The following is a 24,408-nucleotide window of genomic DNA, read 5'->3' on the forward strand; positions in this document are numbered from 1 at the left end:
GTAAAGGAGGAAGCCAGTCTTTCCTTAACATAGGTTTACAAAACCCAGCGAAAACAGACTCCAGCGTGTGGTGTTGCACCACCACCATGCTAAATGGGACCGATTTCAAGCAGATCTAGCAACTCAAGGCCGGGCATTCAAGAGGCACTGTGGGCTATCAGCAGCAGCACAAGTGTATTCAACGACAATTCTAATCTATTGGCCCGGCATATCCCCCACTCTACCATTTCCACCAAGCCAGGGGATCAGACCTAGTTTAATGAAGAGTGCAGGAAGGCATGCCGGGAGCAACACCAGACATACCTGAAAGTTGGTGAGTTATCTTCAACCTGATGAAGCTACAGCACAGGACTGCTTCCATGCCAACAGCATTAGCATGAAGTAATAGACAGAGCTATGCAATTCCACACCAACGAATCAGACCTAAACTCTGCAGTCTTGCCATTTCCAGTTGTGAGTGATGAAAAACTAAAGCAGTTGCAAAAATCTTCAGCCAGAAGTGCCTAGTGGATGATCGGAGGTTGGGAGCATCACAGGTGCCAGTGTTCAGCCAATTCAATTCACTCCACATGCTATCAAGAAACGGCTGAAAGAACTGGATACTGCAAAGGCTATGGGCCATGACAATATCCCAGAAATAGTGCTTAAGACTTGTGCTCCACAACTTGCTGCGCCCCTAGCCAAGCTGTTCCAGTACAGCTACAAGCATTAGCATCTAACTGGCAGTATGGAAAATTGCCTAAGTATGTCCTGCATACATAAAGCAGGACAAATCCAACCCAGCCAATTACTAATCCATCAGAACACTTTCGATCATCAGTAAAGTGACAGAAGGGGTCATCGTTACTTGCTTAGCAATAGTCTGCTCACTGATGCTCCGTTTGGATTCCTCCTGGGTCACTCAGCTCCTGACCTTGTTACTACCTCAGTTCAAACATGGACAAATCAGTTGAATTCCAAAGATGGGGTGAGAATAACTGCCCATGATATCAAGGCAGCATTTGACTGAATATGGCATCAAGGCGCCCTAGCAGAACTGGAATCAATGGGAAACAGGGAGAAAAGCCTCTTCTGGTCAGAGTCATACCTGGCACAAAGGAAGATGGTTGTGGTGGTTGGAGGCTAATTATCGTAATTCCAGGACATCACTGCAGGAGGTCTTCACAGTAGTATCCTAGGCCCAACTATCTTCAGTTGCTTCATCAATGACCTTCATAAGATCAGAAGTGGGAATGTAGACTGATGATTGCACAATGTTCAGCACCATTCATAATGACTCAGATACTGAAGCAGTCCATGTCCAAATTGAGCAAGACCTGGACAATATCCAGTCTTGGGCTAACAAGTGGCAAGTAACATTTGTACCACACAAATGCCAGGCAATGACCATCTCCAACAAGAGAGTCTATCCATTGCTCCTTGACGTTCAATGGCATTATCATTGCTGAATTCCCCACTATCAGCATCTTGAGGGTTACCATTCATAGAAACCCTACAGTGCAGAAGGAGGCCATTCGGCCCATCGAGTCTGCACCGACCACAATCCCACCCAGGCCCGACTCCCACATATTTACCCGCTAATCCCTCTAACCTACGCATTTTAGGATTCTAAGGGGCAATTTTTAACCTGGCCAATCAACCTAACCCACACATCTTTGGACTGTGGGAGGAAACCGGAGCACCCGGAGGAAACCCACGCAGACACGAGGAGAATGTGCAAACTCCACACAGACAGTGACCCGAGCCGGGAATCGAACCATTGACCAGAAACTAAACTGAACTAGCAATATAAATACTGTGGCTACCAGAGCAGATCTGAAGCTGGGAATCCTGCAGTGAGTAACTCACCTCCTGATTCCCCAGAGCCTCTCAGTTATCTACAAGGCATTAGTCGGGAGTGTGATGTAATATTCTCCACTGGCCTGGATGAATGCAGCTCCAACAACACCCAAAAAGCTCAACACCAACCACAACAAAGCAACCAACTTGATTGACACTCTATCCACAAACATTTGCTCCCTCCACCACTGACGTACAATGGTAGCAATGTGTACCATCTACAAGATGCACTGCAGGAACTCACCAAGGCTCCTTAAACTGCACCTGCCAAGCGCACGACTGCTATCGTCTAGAAAGACATGGGCAGCAGATGCATTGGAATACCTGGAAGTTCCCCTCCAAGCCACACACCATCCTGATTTGGAAATATATCACCGTTCCTTCATTGTCGCTAGGTCAAAATCCTGGAACTCTCTCCCTAACAGCACTGTGGGAGGGGCACTGGTATCTAAGAGTTGATAAAATTACATTTCCTCTAATCCACCATTTGTTTCTTTGCTCATCTCATCATCACCCTCTTTGGCCGTGCACCATAACTCCCTTTGTCATTTAATCACTCCTGCCTTCCACCCTATCACCTTCCTTTTTGTTCTATCCTCTCCTCCCCACAATCCCTATTTGCTAAAAAACCTGTTGCATTGTAGCGCTTTCCAGTTCTAACAATGGCCCACAAACCTGAAACGTTTACAGTTTCTCTCTCCACAGCTGCTGCCCTGACCTGCTAAGCATTTCCGGTGTTTCTTTTATTCATTCGTGGGTCATTACTGGTTGGCCAGCATTTATTGCCGATCCCTAGTTGCCAGAGGACAGTTGAGAGTCAACCACATTGTGGTGGCTCTGAGTCACATGTAGGCCAAACCAGGTAAGGATGGCAGATTTCATTCCCTAAAGGGCGGCAGATCTCATTCCCTAAGGACATTAATGAACTAGACAGATTTTTCTGACAATCAACAATGGTTTCATGGTCATCAGTAGATTCTTAATTCCAGCTAATTTTTATTGAATTCAAATTCCACTATCTGTCGTGGTGGGATTTGAACCCTGGTCCCCAGAACATTAGCTGAGTTTCTAGATTAATAGTCTAGTGATTATACCACTAGGCCATCGCCTTCCCCTGACTAGGAGTCTATTTTACAGTCAATCTGGCCTCTCCTAGTGTCTAGGGAACATAATTTCCCGTGATACTATCCATAAAGCTCTATCAAATTTTAGTTCAGGTATTTGTCCAATTCTCTTGAATATGCTGCAAAAGAAGTTCAGAGATGTGGTCACTGACAGGAGACGAGGTGCAGGTTCTGCAATGAGACTTCACAATTGCTCTGAGAGGACTATGGATTTCACTCGCTATTTCTCAAGAAACTTTGTCAAAATATGTGCTGTTCCGCTTGACAGCTATGAAAATGTCCACTGGGGCAGATAAACCTTGCAATGTATTCTTGTTGTCTCCTCATGATGTTGCCAGACATTGTTGATTCCCTGAAAGGTCTCCCTTTTGTCACTCAGTCAATGTCCTCCTCCTCTGGACAAATGGCATGGTGCATGCATGATGCCTTTCTTCAGTTGCACAGTTCAAAACTACTACAGTTATACACACTTTTACAAATTGACAAAACCTTTTCTGATAAGCTTCACATTAAGTACAACTTCAGAGTTTCAAAGTCCCAATCTATAATGCTTCCTCAATGGTAATGGCTAAAATGTTTAATTTATTGGAATTTAAGCAGCCCCTGACCTCGGACTGGTGGAAGTACAGGAGAAAAACTGCCAACTGGTCTGATATCATTGAAATGGTATACAAATGAGGTGCCAATTATAACATCTGTTGAGGAACAACAAAATTCTAGACATGCAAAACACCCACGCATTAATGGGGACCAAATAGGAACAATGGAATGGTGGCCAATTTTCTAATATGTCATGGCTTATCAGATATTGCACACTGTAAAACCTACTCTATTATATTGACAAGGGAAATATTTTCTGCTCCTGTTCTTCACGGGCCAGTTTGATCATGGGAGCAGAAAGTTTCCCGAGTCCTAAACCGCATTTTATGTCATCGGGAAGTTGCAACTGTCCCCACCCACTGCCAGCGATGTCATGGGAATCCTGGTGTGTTCAATGTCAGAAACCCCATTTTAATAAATTGGAAGGCATTAGTAAGTCTCTATGCCTGATTATCCCCCCACCCCACACCTCCTCTCTCCCCGCCCCCCCCCAACTCACCTTAGATCATCCTGGGCATCGCCCCCAGCACTGCCCCCTGGCAATCATTCATGGCCTGGGACTGCCCATGCAGTGCAGTGCCAGATGGCAGTGCGGGGGGTGTTTGTGGGAGGGGGTCGGGGAAGCGGGGGGGGGGGGGGGGGGTGGTTTATATTAACTCGGCACAGTGGTTAGCACTGCTGCCTCACACCACCAGGGATCTGGATTCAATTCCCGGCTTGGGTCACTGTGTGAAGTTTGCACATTCTCACCGTGTCTGCGTGCGTTTCCTCCCACAGTCCAAAGATGTGCAGGTTAGATGACTTGGCCATGGCAAATTCTCCCTCAGTGTACCCGAACAGGCGTTGGAGTGTGGCGACATGGGGATTTTCATAGTAATTTCATTGCAGTGTTAATGTAAAACTGCTTGTGACTAATAAATAAACTTTTAAACTTTGATGGCCCTTAAAAATGGCATCCTGGTCTTTAAGAAACAAAGTTGCTGGCTTTGGCATCGGGGGACCCGCCCCTTCAATTTTTATGCACTAGATTCCTGGCAAAGAAAACCGCTGTTGGCACCAGCAACTTCAACTTTTCCTGCCCGCTGCCACATTCTGCCAAAAAAAGGTAAAATTCCACCCAAGACATTTAAATCCAACTCGCATACAGTGGGCTGGATCAAGAGGCACGAGGGTGGCGATTTTGCACCACTGGCCTCCATGCTAGTTCTCCATCATGATCCTGACCCTGCACCATTTTCAATTAGGTCAATTAATGTTAACTGCTCAATTGAAGTCTCTTCCCCAGCCGACTGAGATTTTCAGTCAACAATGCGGGCGACCCACATTGGCCTGGACTACATGGTGGGCTCAGGGTGAAAGTGGGAGTTAGGACTATGGAGAATCACAGGAGGAACCGCACTCCAAGAACCACAATGGCTTCCAGGCCACAGCTGTGGCTGCTGGTTGTTTCCCAGAGGAATTGCTCCTCCGGGCTACATAGCCATAATTATAAAATTATAACAATAAACTTACCTTGCCTTCTCCCTCTCTCTCTCCACGTTCAGATTGGTAGCGCCCACCTCAGCCTGTGGGGCTGTTGACCTCTTGAATGCTGGAGGGCTTCCCACAGCCTCTCCAGGGTTGGCAGCCCACCCATTATCCCTGAATGGATGGCATGTCCACTCCCTGCCATTAATTAACCTGGCTCTTCAAAAGATCCACTGGAGGTGTCTGAAACCCGCTGTGCGGGTGTGGACCTGGAACTGAACTGGCTGTTCCCCCAAACCAGAATTGAATATCTTGCCCAATCTCTCACTTTCTGGTTTGTTAGGAAGTCTACACATGTGAAATTTATATTACACACATGGTTTTTGAATCATTTAATTACTTAAACATGATACACCAGAAGATGATGTTGGTGCTTAGGTGATTTGAAGTGTTAAAAGACAGAACACAGCCATTAAAATCTCTATTCAGTCGACAATATAATATTTCAAATTTGGTACATTGAATAATCTTGTGCATCTTGCATAAACCAACTCAATGAGAATTTTGTATTTGTTTAATTCCCTATGATGCCAGTAGATGGCACTGTGTTGTCATAATTTCCCCATAACACACTATTTTATTAAGCGCCTTGCAGGGTATAGACAAATGCTTTAAATTCTACCTGTGACTTGGGAGTCATCCACCACCAGTCGCCAGACCCCTTTTTGGTCCGTGTTTTTCAATTCATATTTTGCAAAAACCTTGCATTTTTCAAAAGCCTTGCTAAAACCCATATTCCCTCAAGCTTCTTCTTCTCTGACAGTCCCTCAGGGTCGTGGATGACTTGCCCCCATTCTGGAGGGGTGGGTTCTACGATAGCTGAATAGTCCAATCCTAGAGCTGCAGACTCTGCCACAGGTGGGGCAGGTGGTGCTTGATGAGGTGGGTGGGATGCTCTAGATTCTGCACACTCTTTCCACTGTTTACACTTGGCCCCTGCGTGCTCCACTTGGTGACACTCAAGGTGGTTGGCGCCTTGGCGAATGCTTATTCTCCAGTTTGTGCGTTCTAAGGCAAGCTATTCCCACGTGTCTCACGAAGGCTTTCAGACTGTCTTTGTAGCGTTTCCTTTGCCCTCCTAGTGAGCGCTTTCCATTGCAGAACTCATAGTGCACTTGTTTAGGGAGTCTTGTGTCTTGAGTCTTGTGTCAGGCCCAATGTGGCCTGCCTATCGCAGCTGGTAGAGGATGATCAGTGCCCCGATATTGGGGATATTGAAGAATGCCAGCTTCATCAGCGCTCCTTGTTAATATTTCAATTAAGTTATTAGACATAACCTCCCCTTAACAAATCCATGTTGACTGTCCTAGATTAATCCATGCCCTTCTAAGTGACATTTTTTTTACTGCCTCTTGGAGTTTGTTCAAATAATTTGATTAGGTGACAGGAAGATTGCGGGAACCTCATAGTGGATGATGAACCTGGCAAGGCTCCGGATGTAGATGGCCTGCTAATCTTAACAGCAAGACATCATTTAAATAAAATTCTGGAGACCATCAGACACCCAGCCAGATTGACTGCCCAGCCAGCTGGTGGGAGGAAATGTTTATGGCAGGAGGTCACAAACAATAACCCGGGGGAACAGTTCCTGGTACATACTGGATGCATGAACTCACTGTGGTATTCAGGCAGATGTTTTCCCTGTCTTTAGCCAAAACCGTTAATCACAATCTGGGAATTACTTGGGAAAAATGTGAACTGTGATTTTTTTTAAAGAGATAGAAATGTAGTTTCCAATTTTTGACAGATAGCAGATGGGACCAGAATTTGAGGCAAAATGCCTTGGGAATATGTGATAGCAGAGAGGGTAACTTTATAATTGAGCAGAGTACAGTTCAGAGCAGGTGAAATGGCACAAGGGGTCGATATTTGAAATCAGATTTTTTTAAAATTAGAAATAAAATATTAAAAACAACTTGTATCGATACAGTGGTTGGCATAATAAAACATAATAAAATATGCCAAGGTATTTCAAAGACACATTATTAAAGTAAATATGACACCAAGACACATAAGGAAATCTTAGGGCAGATGACCAAATACAGGGTTTTAAGGAGTTTTAAGGAGGAAAGCAAGGTGGAGGTACAGAAGTGCAGGGATTGTCATCCACTACAGCGTTCCTTTTCAACCTAACCACAAGTGACGGGCAAGTAATTGAATAAAAAATCCAAAAGATAGAATAAATTGTCATTTGAAAGGCATGGATTAATCAAGGACAGCCAGCATGGATTTACAGGACGGTTGTGTCTGACACACCAGACTGAATTTCTTGAGGAGATCACAGGAAGGTAGATAAGGAACATTTGATGTGATCTACATAAATGTTAGCAAGGTTTTTGACAAGGACCAGATGGCAAACTTGTCAGAAAATTAAAAGTCTATGGAATCCAATGAAAAGTGACATGTTAGATCTAAAACTAACTCAGTGACAGGAAGCAATGGTAATGATCAAGTGGTGTTTTATTGACTGGAAGGCTGTTTTCAATGGGATTCTGCAGGGCTCAGTTCTGGGACCCTTGCTGTTCATGGTATACGTACTTAGACTTAAATAAAGGGGGCATAATTAAGAAGTTTGCAGATGGAACAAAATTGGGCATGTGGATATTAGTGAGGAAGAAAGCTGTAGACTGTAGGAATATATCAATCATAGAATCCCTACAGTGCAGAAGGAGGCCAGTCAGCCCATCGAGTCAGCACCGGCCACAATCCTACCCAGGCCCTATTGAGGTAAGCCCTCATATTTACCCTGTTAATCCCCCTGACACTAGGGCTAATTTAGAATGGCCAGTCAATCTAACCCACGTATCTTTGGACTGTGGGAGGAAATCGTGGCACCCGGAGAAAACCCACGCAGACACGGGGAGAATGCGCAAATTCCACACAGTGACCTGAGGTCGGAATTGAACCCGGGTCCCTGGCGCTGTGCGGCAGCAGTGCTAATCACTGTGCGCCCTAATGATCAATGATGGGCAAGTGGGGAGAATAAAATGACAAATAGAATTCAATCTGGAGAAGTGTGAGGGAATACATTTGGGGAGAACTAGCAATGCATGGGATATATAATAAATTCCAAGAAATATAGAGGAAAAGAAGGATTTTGGAGTGCATGACCACAGATACTTGAAGGTGGAAGGACAGGAAGAAAAAGTAGTCAAGAATGGATTTTTCCCACACTGCCCTTGGCTTACAGTATAAAAGCAGGGAGATTATATTAGAATCACATAAGACACTGGTTAGGCCACAGCTGGAGTACTTCATATAGTTCTAGTTACCCCATTAAAGGAAGAATGCGATTGTAGTAGAAGAGATACAGAGCAAATTTACAAAGACTGGAGTTGTTTTCTTTAGAAAAGAGGAGTCTGAGGAGATTCAGTTGAGGTCTATAAACTTATCTGGGACCTAGATAGAATCGATGGGAAGGACCGATTTCCCTTAGCAGAGAGATCAATAACTAAGGTGCATGAATATAGGTTAAAAGATTAGGGGAGGGGTGATAGGAAGTAATGCTTTGCATCTGGTGAATGTGATGGGCGGCACGGTAGCACAGTGATTAGCACTGCTGCTTCACAGCTCCAGGGACCTGGGTTCGATTCCCGGCTTGGGTCACTGTCTGTGTGGAGTTTGCACATTCTCCTCGTGTCTGCGTGGGTTTCCTCCGGGTGCTCCAGTTTCCTCCCACAGTCCAAAGATGTGCGGGTTAGGTTGATTGGCCATGCTAAAATTGCCCTTAGTGTCCTGGGATGTGTAGGTTAGAGGGATTAGCGGGTAAAATATGAAGGGATATTGGGGGTAGGGCCTGGGTGGGATTGTGGTCGGTGCAGACTCGATGGGCCGAATGGCCTCTTTCTGTACTGTAGGGATTCTAAGAATTCTAAGAGTATCTGGAATTCACTGCATGATAGGGTATTAGAGGCAGAAATGCTCAGCATAGTGAAAAAAACACTTAATTATACACTTGAGGTGCTGTAACCCATAGGCCACGGACAAAGAACGGGAATACAGGATTACGCTGGATAACACTTTTTTAGTCATTATAGACATGATAGGCTGAATGGCCTCATTTTGTGCTATAAATCTTTTCTTTTACACTTGCCTGACTCCAAGCATCACAACTCAGTTAAGATAATTTGGGTGCAATGAGAAAAAGAGAAGGTAGCAGGAACCAACTTAAACCTTAGATGGGAAGAGGGAGATTAATCAAGGAGAAACAGAAATTAAGACCATACACATTGCGATCAACAAAAACAGTTTGGAAAGGAGTGGGAAATCATTTCAAAAAGATGTTGCATTCATAAACAGTGGGAAATCAACAGGGCAAAACCTTAGAGATAGGTAAAAGTCTCTACTCCATCCCCACTACCAGCTTACTTGACCTACTCCCCTCTATGGCCACCAAGCCTCCTTTTCCTTTGCATAGTCTGAGCTTGCTCTATGTTTCTCCCTCCACCTTGCCCATCAGCCTGCCTGCTATAACTTCATCCTGTGTCTTGCAACATTGTGTCCCTTCCATAACACAAAAGCAAAATAAATTGGATGAAGATAAACAGGAAGTCCTGGAAAAACTCAGCAGGTTCTGGCAGCATCTGGAAAGAGAGGAACAGAGTTAATGCTTCAAGTTCAATATGACTCTTTGGAACTTTTCCTTACCCTGGTTCAAGATTTCTTAAATAATTCATTATGTTCAATAGATATCACTACTGGTGGTTTGAAACATAATGCATAAAAGTGATCAGATCAAGACAGATGAGTGTCTTTTTAACAGGACATTCCCAAAAATGAACTCATTCCTCTGAACGTTATAAGTTAAACAAGTTAATCAAAATTCAATCAACATTATGTATTTACGTAGTTTATCTTCATTGGTACTTAAGTGAAAATGTTGCAAGAAGACAATCCATTAGCTACAAAGTTAGTAGATGGAAAGTATAAAATCAGATTCTCTAAATATAATTTTATCTTATTCAGGCACACACAAAGAATTAAGATACAATAATTAATACTCTAGAACTAAAATACAAAATGGGATAATTTCACTGATCCACATTTTTGTGAGTTCTGTTTACTAACTTTTAAATTTACTAAATTTAAATGGAAAATTAAGCAAGCAGACTCCCTGAGCCAACTTTTGTGGAACAGGACCAAATTAAGGCATGACAGCCAAAAATGTCCTGCCTCCATTTCCACCAGCAGTCATTTTACAGGGAACAAAAACAGGAATGGGGCAAAAGGTCTGCCTGTCCCTATCGAAAGGCCTAAGGCCAATCCTTTCAGGATTTTCACCGGGGCAGGCAGGCTTCAAAAGTCTTCCACGACTTCACTGAGTGAGAAGAGGTGGGAGTGACCATGGAGGTGGGGCAGAGGGCCATAAAAGTTCCTGAAAAGCAAGTGAAAGGATTTTGAGGGGTTTACGGGTGACATTGAAGGCATGTGAATGTTGATGAAGGTTTGTAAGGGAGGAGGTGGAGAGAGCTCCCCTCAACGAATCCATAGAGTGCCAAATTTTGGCTAAGTTTTGATTTTGATGGACTTCCTCTCAGAGGGCCAGGAGGCTCACATCTGCATTTTTTAAACGTGCTGGCCACTGACTCTCAGACCTGTTGTCTGCACTTAAAAGAAATCATTTCAATTTTACTTTATTATCCATATGGAAATTTAGTTTGGGTAACACTGCTCGTTTGTTAAAAAAAATTAGATATAGATAAATAACAACAAAAAAGATTATCCATTAAAATTAGCTAACTTTAAGTAATATGTATGAAAAACTATTCCAATGCATTAAAATAATCAGCGAGTCCCACTCTGATCCTTGTCTATACTTCAAGCTTCTGTTAAACGTTCTTTTTGAGAAGGGCACAAATGAGTTCAGCAACCAATATGTCCTGCATCCAAGGGATTGCAGCTTTACTCCGAAAGCAGCCCGCAGTAATAATGTTTGGGCAGTAGAACCCTGGACAGTTGCTGCCAAGGCCGGTGTATGCCTGAGTGCATTGAAACAAAGATTGAGTAGGTGCTGGGTAAAGAGAGCCTTTACAAGTGCCGGGGAAGTGTGGGATTTTACCAGGGCCAGAAAACAGCGAGGCTTTAGACATGCCAGTAGAAGAGCAGGCCTTTAACGGGAACAGTGGGCTTTACCAGGGCCAGGGAAGAGTGGCACTTTACTTGGGGTCAGCGAAGCAAGGATGTCGGGCTAGGCAAGGCTTAGGGGAGGCACAACTGGCGAGGCCAAACAGGACCAGAGGGAAGCAAAACTGCCGTGGATGGGAATGAGTGAAGCTACCTACCATTACATCACGTACAACTGACAGACTCTACCTGAACTTGCAAGAACTGCAACATTGTGAGTCACATCCATAATCTTACCCATGTGGGTACCAACAACAGATGACCCCATATTCAAGGCCAAAATGGCCTCAATTTAAGTTGAGAGGAAAATGAGAAGGTGTGAGACAGTGCGAGAAAAGGAGGGGGCAACATTTATCAATAAGGGACAAACTAAACTTAGGGCCAATTCAGGCAAATGAGGGAATGAAGAGCAAGCAAGTGAAAGGAGAGAGCAATGTCCACCACTTCTAGTCATTGCTATGGTCAGTGAGAAATAAGATTGATGAGATTCAGACCTGCACTAGGATTTTGTTAGAATTCAGGGAGTCACTTGTGCTGTTTCACCAAAACATGGTTAGCTTCGGACATTTCAGATAACACAACTGGTATTTATGGATTTGATCTACTACACCAGGATAGATCCACTACTGCACAAATAAATTCAAGGATTATATGTTAATATAATGAATTTTTTAGGTTAAGAAATGCATTTGTTTTGCCAACATTAAATTACTGTGCATGGCTTTTACACCCATGAAATCAATCAATTACACACTATTAAGGTGTACATTCCATCAGATTCAAGTGTGGGGAAGACTGCGGGAGTTGTTTATGAAATGGCTGCTCCTTCTCCAGATTCATCATAGTAGATAATAAAAGCAAAATAATGCAGATGCTGGAAATCTGAAATAAAAAGAGAAAATACTGGAAAAACCTAGTAGGTCTTGCAGCATCTGTGTAGCAACTCCAAGGATGCTGCAAGGCCTATTTAAATTTTCAAGCATTTGCTGTTCATATCATTGAAGATCATCCGTGGTGACATCAACCACTCTGACTTGACTTTGAGGCACACTTTCTGTAACTATACTAGGTGCGTTCAAACTAACTCGTGCAGAGAAGACACTGGATCAATGTTTTTGTTCCATTTCTGATTTTCACAAGTTTTTGATTTGACTGGGGACTGGAGGTTCAGATTGAAATGTTGTGCATCTTCCTCCCCTGAATATTGACAAAATTGAAAACAGGAAAACCTGGTAGGAAAGCATTTAAAGTTTGGGATAACGTCACCATTCAAGATTTGCATGTTTGTTTTGATAAAACAAATTGGGATAATTTTGAGGATGAAGACATAAATGATTATATCATCTTCTGTCGACAAATTCATGTCCAAACTAATATTTATCCAAACAAGAAATCCTGGATATAATGGACTCAAAAGAAAGAGCGAAGGAAGGTCAAACTGCTTTTAGCACAGGGGATCGCGACAAGCTTGAAGAACTAAAAATCAAGGTGAGAAAGGAAATTGAGAATGCGAAAGATGCATATAGTGATAAGCTGCATAACTGTTTTCAGACAAATAATCCCAGGGGTGCATGGAAGTGTATGTATAAAATGTCAGGCGGCTCATCGAAAAAGAGATGTTACCCCTTTTTTGTCAGCAGATCATCCTCGCAATATTGCGAATGAGCTGAACGGATTTTTCAGCTGGTTTTAAATGATGAATTTGAGGAACATGTAATTCTGCAGCCGGCTTCACTATATGAACTAGAAAGACCTTGTGTTACTGTCAACAAATGGGAGGTAGGGAAACAATTCAAGTGAGTGAATCCACTGAATGCATGCAGTCCAGATCAGATCAGTAGAAAAATTCTTAAGGAATCTTCTCATCAATTGGCAGTTCCTTTCTCTCTGGTCTTTCAAAAATCCTTTGACATGCACTGTTCCTTGCTGTTGGAAATCAGCCATCATCATCCAGGTTGCTGGGAAGTCACAGCCTGCTGAGTGAATGGTAAAAAGAAAATAGCGACTGAGACATCCCTCCCAATTTTGGGTCTACCAATTGAGATGCAGACCCCTCTCTGGCACAAAGTAGGACCTCCCACCAGGAAAATCCTGTTTCCCAGCAACATAGCAATGGAGTCAGGATCACAGTGGATGTATTAATTTCACGTCCCGGTTCCCATTTCTGACGTGAAAATCCAGCCCCTCTCTTTTTGTATATCTCTAGCTCCCAGTGAAGGGACTAGAAAAGTGGAGTGGAACAAACCTAAAAGTTTGAGGCACAATAAAAAGGGGTAATTTCAAACTAAGGCTGTATGCAACAAACTGGTTTTACCTGGAAGTAAGTATCATGCAGCAACTTTCAAAAGTCAAACAAGTTAAAGTATGAGGAAAGGTAAAAATCAGAATGTTGTACACTGAATTTCCCAAATCTGACAAAAGGCTATTATCTTGAAACATTAATCCTACTTTCCGCTCTCCACAAATACTGTCAGATCTGCTGAATGTAACAAACATTTTCTGTTTTACTGTGGAATGCCGGCTTGGGAGGTGGGGAGTGGCGGTCTGGGTCACAATGTTGGGGGGGGTGGATTAGGTCAGGTCAGGCAGAATTGAGTCAGCTTGATGGGGTGGGGGTGCAGACCTGCAGGTGAAGTGCGGGAGGGGTGTGGGTGGGTGTGTCAGCTATTCGGGCAGTGAGGGGGAGGTGTACAGGAAATCTCCAGGGGTCAGGTGTGTGTGTGGTCCAGGTCTTTATACTTTTATAGCAGTCTACCAGAAGTTAGAAGGGAATTTTATTGTTCAAACTTTTTCTGGATAACTACTTGTGTAAGATAGATCCATCCAAAGTTTGCGATTTAAATTGCATTTTTAGATCCATCCCAATGCAAGGCAATTGCTCAGAGGGTGTTTGTGTTCCTGGGCAATTGCTGTGCAAACCCTTACTTTTGAACCTCCGAAAGGGATTCCCCAGTGCATCTTTGGGTACCTCCCCACCCAATCTGACGCTGGGGAGCTTGGGAATTATGGCCCACCATTTCATAGTAAGACGTTTAACAACACCAGGTTAAAGTCCAACAGGTTTATTTGGTAGCAAAAGCCACACCTACCAAATAAACCTGTTGGACTTTAACCTGGTGTTGTTAAACTTCTTACTGTGTTTACCCCAGTCCAACGCCAGCATCTCCACACCACCATTTCATCCCAGACAGTTGTCCCAATGAAGTCATTAGCTAGTATACAACTGCCCAGGAATATGTGCTCTTGCGCAAAATTCATGCTATTGCCGCTGAATTCTCCAAGCACAAATACTGGACAATATACAATGTACAGGCCAAATATAAAACCGATGGGATTTGCCAATTCTGACCATCAGAAATATCCATTTTTCCGAGCTCAGTACGCGGTGAATCGGTGACTCTAGTGCAACGTAAAAGCGACTTAACCTTCCTTCTCTGTAAGAAAGCAGTTAAAACCTTCTCTGAACCATCAGTGCCCCCAGAAAAACGTTAGCCTAATTAGCAGCAGTAGTTTATGAGCTATTTGTACAAAAACCTTGTACAATACAAGCCTCACTTAAAATATGTTTTTCAAACCACCTTTAACAAATATTGGATATTGGATATTTATTACTATTCCTTGTTTTTTTACTTTACGCTTAGTAGATTCTGTATCCAAACATTTCTGAGTGAAAACAATCTACCACGAAAACATTGTACAATACAAGCCTCACTTAAAATATGTTTTCCAAACTACCTTTAACAAATATTGGATTTTGGATATTTATTACTATTCCTTGTTTTTTTACTTTACGCTTAGTAGATTCTGTATCCTAATTAGATTTCATAAAGGAAGTTAGTTACAGGATTTTAAGAACTATTTCAAAAACTCAGTATTTTATACAGTGCACAAAATAAATGTCAGCACTTTCAAGGCAGGTAATCATATGTGAACTAAATTAACAGAACTATCAGATTAATGACTATAATAAAACACTAAGGAATTTTACATAGTCTAACATAATACCAGAGAAAATTAATTCCTTTGATTGAAATTATCATTTCATACACAGAATCTTATTAATTTTATAACTCTAACTCCTTTAAGCAATTATATTTTTTTGAATGTCAATCAGAACTAGAAAATGTCACTGGACTTGTACAGCTGATGAAACTCCACAGCTCTCCAGAGCATTGGTAATACACCACAGCACCATAAAGTGTTTTTTTCTAAAAAAAAGTCGGTGTATAAGAAGGCATACGGTGTGTTAGCTTTTATTGGTAGAGGGATTGAGTTTCGGAGCCAGGAGGTCATGCTGCAACTGTACAAAACTCTGGTGCGCCCGCACTTGGTGTATTGCGTACAGTTCTGGTCGCCGCATTATAGGAAAGATGTGGAAGTGTTGGAAAGGGTGCAGAGGAGATTTACCAGGATGTTGCCTGGTATGGTGGGAAGATCGTATGAGGAAAGGCTGAGGGACTTGACGTTGTTTTCGTTAGAGAGAAGAAGGTTAAGAGGTGACTTACTAGAGGCGTACAAGATGATCAGAGGATTAGATAGGGTGGATAGTGAGAGCCTTTTTCCTCGGATGGTGATGGCTAACACAAGGGGACATAGCTTTAAATTGAGGGGTGAGAGATATAGGACAGATGTTAGAGGTAGGTTCTTTACTCAGAGAGTAGTAAGGGCGTGGAATGCCCTGCCTGCAGCAGTAGTGGACTCGTCAACATTAAGAGCATTCAAATGGTTATTGGATAAACATATGGATGATATTGGAATAGTGTAGATTAGAGGGGCTTTAGATTGGTTTCACTGGTCGGCGCAACATCGAGGGCCGAAGGGCCTGTACTGCGCTGTAATGTTCTATACTAAGTGGAGGAAATTAAATGAGTTACATCATAAATTGTTAGTGACACTGACCTCATTTTCTCTTACGGAATTTTTTGAAAAATCATTTACGGGATGTGGGCATTGCTGGCTAGGCCAACATTCATTGCCCATCCCTAATTGCCCTTGAGAAGGTGGTGGTGGGCTGCCTTCTTGAACCACTGCAGTCCCTGTGTTGTAGATTCACCTACAGTGCTGTTCGGGAGGGAGTTCTAGGATTTTGACCCAGCAACAGTGAAGGAGCAGCAATATATTTCCAAATCAGGGTGGTGTGTGGCTTGGAGGAGAACTTTCAGGTGGTGGTGTTCCCAGGTATCTTGTCCTTCTAGATGATAGTGGTCGAAGGTTTGGAAGGTGCTGCCTAAAGAGCTTTGGTGCGTCCCGCAGTGCATCTTGCAGCTTGTAGATGGTACACACTGCTGCCACTGTGCAGCAGTGGTGGAGGGAGTGAATGTTTATGGAAAGGGTGCCAATCAAGCGGGCTGCTTTGTCCTGGATGATGTCAAGCTTATTGAATGTTGTTTGAGCTGCTCTCATCCTGGCCACTTATTCCATCATACTCCTGACTTGTGTCTTGTGGATGATGGACAGGCAGAGTTTGGGCAGTCAGGAGGTGACTTACTAGCCACAGGATTCCTAGCCTTTGACCTGCTGTTATAGCACAGTTTGTATATGGCAGGTCCAGTCCAGTTTCTGGTCAATGGTAACCCCAGGATGTTCAATTCCCAAACACCTACTGCTGTACATACTTTACTTTAATGCCCAGCAAACATCGCAAATTCTAAATTTAACACAATCTGATCACTAATCACTTCATTTCCCATTACCATCACAAATCATTTTGCATCAAATGGTCAGATGCCTGCATCACAAATCTCAAATTCAAGGGAGCATGCAGATCGAAAAAGAGTTTTACCTGGTGAGTTATTAATAGAAGCAGTAGAATCCACAAGTCCAGCTGCAGGACTGACACAGCTGGTAGTTGAGGCTGGGACTGACCCATTCATAGAAGACTGCAGTGCCAGAGGACATGCACTAGTAACCGCTGTTGACTGTACTGTGGCTCCCAGGGCAGATCCAGACAAGTTTACTGCAGTCTGAACTTTAACTTGCGCCATTCTCTATCACTGCAAAGAACGTATACATTTTAAAGAGTTGAAAGAATTGAGTATGATAAGAACAAAACAACTTGTAATTAATTTAAAAAACAAAATACTGCAGGAGATGTTGGAAATCTAAAGTAACTGAAAACTTACTGTTCTAATCAAAGACTTGAAACTTAACTCTCTCCACAGCCGCTGCCTGACCACCTGAGTATTTTCAAAACGTTCTGTTTTATTTGTAATTGATATCATCTGGTTATGGCTGATGAAAACAACATGTGCTGTTCGAGGAACTGAAATAACCTGCAACGATCATGTGTTCTAATGCTTCATTCATGTTTACAGAAAAATCAGTTAGCAAGAACTTACGGGGGGGGAGGGGGCATTTGGTTAGACTTCGCTTTGCAAATTTTTGCACAGCAAGTTGCTAAACGTGCAAGCTGATAACATTGCATCAGGGAAAATGGACATCTGGGACCTGAGTGAACAGGACAAGCAAGCACATATCTCATTGAACAGACTGAACGACTGTGAAGTAAACAGCTCAATCACAGAGAAGGAAGTGCAAGTGAGAATGGGTGAATTTATTGTCAAATCAGACACAAAGGGAGAAACAAAATGAAAGACTGGATTAAGACAAGAGAGAAAGAGACCTGAAGGAAATTAACTTTCCATTTTAAAATCTGCAGTTAAAAACTGAGCAAATTAGATCATTTTCAGTTAAAACGTTGACTGGCAGTAATTCACACTTATCATGTTATTAAAGGAGTATTTAGGTTTGAAATGAATAGACATATTGGGGGCGATTTTATCAGCTTGCCATGCCAGTCGATCAGGGGGGCCCGGGGGTGGGTGGAGTGGGGAGGTGGGGCACCTGCGCGATGAAGCCCCTAGAGCTCAGCAGCATGAATAGGCTCCGCCCACTCGCCCTGCTGGCGAGAATCACCTTTTCATAGAAATCATAGAAACCCTACAGTACAGAAAGAGGCCATTCGGCCCATCGAGTCTGCACTGACCACAACCCCACCCAGGCCGTACCCCCATATCCCTATATATTTTACCCACTAATCCCGCTAACCTACACATCTCAGGACACTAAGGGGCAATTTTAGCATGGCCAATCAACCTAACCCGCACATCTTTGGACTGTGGGAGGAAACCGGAGCACCCGGAGGAAACCCACGCAGACACGAGGAGAATGTACAGACTCCGCACAGACAGTGACCCAAGCCGGGAATCGAACCCAGGTCCCTGGAGCTGTGAAGCAGCAGTGCTAACCACTGTGCTACCGTGCCGCCCCTCATTTTGCCTCATTTGTTTTTCTAAGTGCCGTGCAATTATGACTGGGAGCTCGCCCAAAATATAGGCACAATTCTGTCCCGTTTTCACACTCTTTTGGAACTTGGAATTTTTTTTGGTAAGATCGCCTCGATTAAGTCTTGCAATTCCCAAAACTTCAAAATCATCACACTTTTAGACACATAATAGCACTTACATCAAGCGTATTTTTCCAGATCTCACCATAGGCTGCGGAACAATTGTTGCTTTGATACCTTTACTTATGCATAATATTGTTCATAAATAAGTCTGGAATAATATAACAATATAATATCCCTCGTTAAAAAATGTAATAGGTGGAATTTTCCCTCAAAAATGGGGGGTGGGGGGCAGAGCCTAAGTACACCAGTGAAGCCAGATTCAGAGTGCTACCAGAAGACCTCTCCCCACCCCCCAGCCATCATCGGCAGCATTGTTGTCTCCCTCCACACCAACATGGGTCACCGGCATCGGGGCATCAGGACCCTCCTGATGAATCCCTTGGCGGACACCTGACATGCCACTCCCCCCCTCCCCCCCCCACCGCAACCTACTCCCCTCACTGCACCCCCCCCCCCCCCACGTGCCTTGCAGAGCAACCCCCTAGCCGAGCTCCCCCCCTTGCCAAGCTTCCGCCTGTATAAGTCCCACATCACCCCCACCCACCTGCACTTAGGCCCCACCCCTTTGGCACACCTGTGGTGCCCAGACACTGCTAGGTCAGGCTGGCACTACCCAGCCATGCCTCCCGAGCACCCAGGCTTCAATGGCCTCTGATCTCCCTGGCCTGTCCATGGCACAGTAGTGATTCTTGCCGGTGTGACATCTCGCTGGCAAAGGGGGAAGCAACTATGAAGGCTGCAACGGCCATGCCAGACTCAGTGACTACATTTTAATGAAGTCAGTCCTCTGCTAACAGACAGGGCCAGGAAGATAGCAATCTGATTTGCATCGGCTGCGATGAGGATTTTTGGCCTCACACACTTTCTTCTCAGCTCGCCATGCTGATCAACCGGCGCATCAAGCTGGTAAGATCGCGTCCAATGCCTTTTTATATGAATATAACATTTCAATCATGAACTTCTTTAGTTAAAGATGTAATTCTGAACTGAAAACTTCCATACAGATTATTCAGTTTATTCAAAAATATTAGTCATGTTCTCACTTAAGTGGTAAAATCATGGTATTCATTGCTCAGTGGTAAGTTGGTATGATGTTCAAGTGATGTTGTGCGGGTTGCTTCCAGCGTTGTAGAAGTTGTGCTTGATGTTGCTGATGTTGTTACTTACCACTGCTGTTGGTGTTGCATCATTTGTTGGTAATGCTGTTGACGTTGTCTCACTTGTCGGAGCTGTTGCTGATGATCTTTTCTTTACCAATTCTGATGTGGCACAAAAATGGATTTTGATTCTTCTCACCTGCTTACTGGTTACAGTCTCAATGATGTATCTGAACTTAAGAGTCTCAGATTCACCAACAACTTTTGTTGGGTTGCATGTTCCCTTGTGCATGCACAGTTTGTCTTCTCAACCACTCAGACAAGGATATGGCATGTTTGTTGAAGTGCTGATTTCTTTCTATCTGTACATCAGTGAGCTGTTGTCTTATTTCCTCCCAGCAATTTGGAGGATGTACCTTTCTTGGCAAAGTTGTCTAGTACTTTCTGCCATTCAGTAGTTCTGCAAGCAATTTGATGTCAGCCTTAGGAGGTGTGGCTCAGAGTGACAGTAAGGCAAGCTTCAAGTCTTCCTTTGTTTGTTGACACTTTATGCGGGTCCTCTTGATTGCCTGAACATGTCTTTGTATGAAACCTCATTTCCTTGGGTAATGTAGTGATGATGATGTTGAACCCATACTGTTCATAAAATTCTTTAAACTCCCTGGAGGTGAATTGGACTTATTATCACGTAGTATCTTTTCAGGAATCTCTTGCTCAGCAAACAGAATTCATACTGCTATGATGATTGTTACAACTCTCAAATCTTTTGTCCTTCTAAGAACTTTGAGTAATTGGTTGTTACTATAAGATTCCATTCTTGATCATGTGTGAATGAATCAGCTCCGCAGTTTGGGTGGTATTTCAGTAGCCCTGTGTACTGCTATACTTCTGGCATATACTATATGTAGACACCATTCTATGTACCTTCTTGGTGTCTATCAACTGATCTGGCTCTGAGTTTACACTTCTCCATTTCCCCATTTCATTCTGATCAGTATCTTCTGAAGAAGTTCTCTCTGCATCATTTTGGGTACCATGATTCTGGATCCAGCCAGATCCTAGTGAGAAGTCGTCTCTGACAAACCCATACTGCGATTGCTGACTGTGTTTGCAGGCTGTCCGTGGATCAGTTAGAGAGAGAGAGCATTTGTAACTCTTTGCCTTTGTTGGTCTCATCAAAGAGTGTTTCATGCAATTTCAGTGGTTTTATGTTCGTTGCATGATGGATCTTCATACCTAGATCTTTTATCTTGTGTTTCTCATGCAGCAACAACCAAGATGGAGTATCTGTTACCGGTATATCTCTTCCTGGCTTGTATTTCAAACTGGACTCGTAACTCTGAAGCCTTAAGAGTAACCTCTGCAGCCTTGTTGGTGCTCTATGCAGATTCTTCTTGTAAATCCAGTCCAGTGAATGATGGTTATTCTCCACTGTGAACTTTCTCCCATAGAGATAGGTATGGAATTTCTCCCATCTCTCTATGTTGGCATATCTGGGGGGTGATTTTCTGACCTCGCTGCACCTGGCGCAAATCGCACCAATCTCGGGAAATAGCGTGTGCGCCCAAAAGTCAGTTCCGTGTCCAGTGGCAAACAGTTTGCAATCATCTTGGTCCCTTTCTAATGACACAAACCAGATCACGCCCAGAAAGGGTGTGAAGCCTATTGGTATATTTGAAGTCGCATTTAAATATATATAGTCCATTCAATGTCAGATTTTCCCAGTTCCTGGGATCATCCGACCTTCAGGCATGGCGCGAGCGGAGACCAGGCGCGATGGCCATGCAGGCATGCTGAGAGGTTTCAATGCCCTCAGGTGGTTGGGAACTTGGCTGGGCAGTGCCCATCTGGCACTGCCCACCTCGCACCCTGACAGTGCCAGTTAGGCACTGCCAGGGTTCCAGGGCAGTGCCATGGGGTGGGGCCTGAGGGGGAGCCATGGCCAGGGGGCTATGATGGAGGGATTGGTGCAAGGGGGGTTCATGAGGAGCCATTAAAGTGGGGCATGTCAGGGGTCATGATGGAGACCCATTGAGGACATCCCAATGCTCCTGTGCCAGCGAGGGGAATGAGGAAACATGCCACTGATTAATGTGCATGCTGGGATCCTGATGTCCATGGGTGCACTGTGCGATCGGGGAGACCTATCAAAATGGCACCTGAGCGCTTTGCAGCCAGGCTCCCCAGTGTGTTTAGGCAGCCCCCAGAACTGTCGCGCAACTCCCCACTCTCTGAAAAAGTGACTAAGTGTGGAATGAATGCAATCCGGACCACGCCTGAGATCAGCGCAGATCACTTGGTATTCTCATCGTTATGACACTTAGTTTTGTTTTGTAAAATTCCACCCATGGTCTCAACTAAGATTAGAGCTTTGGATGAGAGTGCTATTGGTTTTATCTCTTGTATCAGGGCTACTCCCATTCCTTTTCTGGAAGTATTTACTTGCAGTGTGACAGGTTTCTCTCTTTTATAGTGTGACTCTGACCAGTGGTATTCAGCATCTCCTCTCATCAGGTTTTATAGACTTTGTATTCTGGTTTTATAGACTTTGTATTCTAAAGTGCAAGGTATGAAAGAACTCATGTAATCAAACCAAGGAAACGTCTCAGCTGTTTCTTGTCTCATGACGCTTCAATCTCAAAAAGAGCTGTAACTGTTCTGGGACTTGGCTGGATTCCATCAGGTGTGCAAACCATTCCAAACAACTGGTATTCTGTCAACTTCGCAATGTATCTGTCTGTGTTTCGCTTGATCCCAGCCTTCCTGAGTCTCTTCATGGCTTATTGAGAAAAAGATCATCCCAACATCCTACTACCGCACGCACGGACACGCACACTCTAAAAGCCAGTTGCCACTTTGCTGACCAGAAATCCAGCTGCCCCATGGCGATACTTTACTGGGGATTAATTGGGTCAGAATGGGATTTCTGCCCCCATCAGTGAGAATGCCATCCTACCTACCTGCCACCTACACCCAGTACCTCACCTACCTACCAGCCTGCCACTCCACCCACCTGCCACTAGCCTGCTACACTGCCACCCCATCTGCCAATCTACCACCTTACTCATTTACCTCACCCACCCTGGCCCCCTAGCTCACCCTACCCCCTTACTCACTCTTCTTACCCACCCTACCTTCACCTACTTACATTACCCACCACACCCCATATACTTACCTTACCCACCCTAACCCTTTACACACTTATCTTACCCACCTTAACCCCTTACTTTACCCACCCTATCCCATATTCTTATTTATCTTAGCCACCCTACCCCCTTGCACACTTAAGATTGTTTCTGTCACTTTTCAAAGAAACTTTGAGACATTTAAACTACTTAGCAGAAGACAGCATCTGTCTTGTCTTCCCTGGACACCCCAGCAGCACAACGAAATTCTTAAAGGGGCTTCACACTCCACATTTCTGGAGAAGCCAGAATCAGAAGCCCCAAGCTAAAAATGCAGATCTCCAACCTGGTGCAGAAAAGTAGAAGTGGAGTGAAAATCCAACATGATTATCACTCCTCAGAAGATTCAGGCTATTTTGAATTTCTAAATGCACTGCTATCCTCATAATAGATTATAGCCTTTTCCCTACTACTGCTGTCAGGTTAACTGGCCTATAATTACAAGCATTTTAATAGCAGGATTACATTTGCTACCTTCCAACCTTTGGGGACTGTTCCAGACTCTAAGGAATTCTGAACAATCGAAACCAATGCATCCAATATCTCTGCATCCAAATTTTTTGAAACCCTAAAATATCGATCATCAGCAGCAGGGGATTTGGTGGCATTTCTCCAGTATTCTTCATTTATAGCAAAGTTGAACTTGAAGTTCCTCTCAATTTACAGCATGTCCTGTGACTTTTACAATGAATACAAAATATTCATTCAACATCTCTGCTTTTTGCTTATACTTTCTCTGATCTCTGCTTCTAAGGGATCCACATTTATTTTTGCTAATTCTGTTTCTCTTTTAATACACCATACCACTGTGTCGTGACCTCTGATGGGTCTGTCATGGTGTGGAGATGCCGGCCTTGGACTGGGGTAAACACAGTAAGAAGTTTAACAACACCAGGTTAAAGTCCAACAGGTTTATTTGGTAGCAAAAGCCACACAAGCTTTCGGAGCTGCAAGCCCCTTCTTCAGGTGAGTGGGAATTCTGTTCACAAACAGAGCATATAAAGACACAGACTTAATTTACATGAATAATGGTTGGAATGCGAATACTTACAACTAATCAAGTCTTTAAGAAACAAAACAATGTGAGTGGAGACACACGACGGCGCAGAGTCGCTGAGCAGAAACTGATAGCCAAGTTCCGCACACACGAGGACGGCCTCAACCGGGATATTGGGTTCATGGCACACTATTTGTAACCCCCACAGAGTTTCACTGGCTGTCTTGTCTGGAGACAATACACATCTTTTTAGCCTGTCTTGATGCTCTCTCCACTCACATTGTTTTGTTTCTTAAAGACTTGATTAGTTGTAAGTATTCGCAGAAAAGTATTGACAGAAAACCGGTGTGTGGCCAGGTTTTCTCTCCAGATCTAATGGCACTGTGTCAAAAAAAAGCATGTTTTATGCTGTCATTTTGAAGGGCCAGCAAAACACACCAGCAAAGCCAGCTGCACATAGGGTGCCCCAATCAGAGGCAAAATAACCTTAACCCTCACCACACCACCA

The 24,408-nt window shown here is 43.8% G+C and overlaps 1 protein-coding gene across 9 annotated transcripts in view; it reads right to left on the reverse strand.

The window, feature by feature from the left end:
• Positions 1 to 24,408, reverse strand: part of stau2 (staufen double-stranded RNA binding protein 2) — a 340,608-nt gene that overhangs the window by 284,447 nt on the left and 31,753 nt on the right. For 7 of the 9 annotated variants that reach the window (XR_013498337.1, XR_013498338.1, XM_078216313.1 and 4 more), the window contains exon 2: positions 16,996 to 17,206. The exons of the other annotated variants lie outside the window; for them this stretch is intronic. Coding sequence is in view for 5 of the 7 variants with exons in the window: in XM_078216313.1 (XP_078072439.1) it covers positions 16,996 to 17,197 (202 nt within the window). In the remaining 2 variants the exon portion in view is untranslated. The remainder of the gene's footprint in view (positions 1 to 16,995; positions 17,207 to 24,408) is intronic. 9 annotated transcript variants of the gene reach the window in all.

This window comes from Mustelus asterias, chromosome 7 (genome assembly GCF_964213995.1).
Source record: "Mustelus asterias chromosome 7, sMusAst1.hap1.1, whole genome shotgun sequence".
NCBI classification, from domain to species: domain Eukaryota; kingdom Metazoa; phylum Chordata; class Chondrichthyes; order Carcharhiniformes; family Triakidae; genus Mustelus; species Mustelus asterias.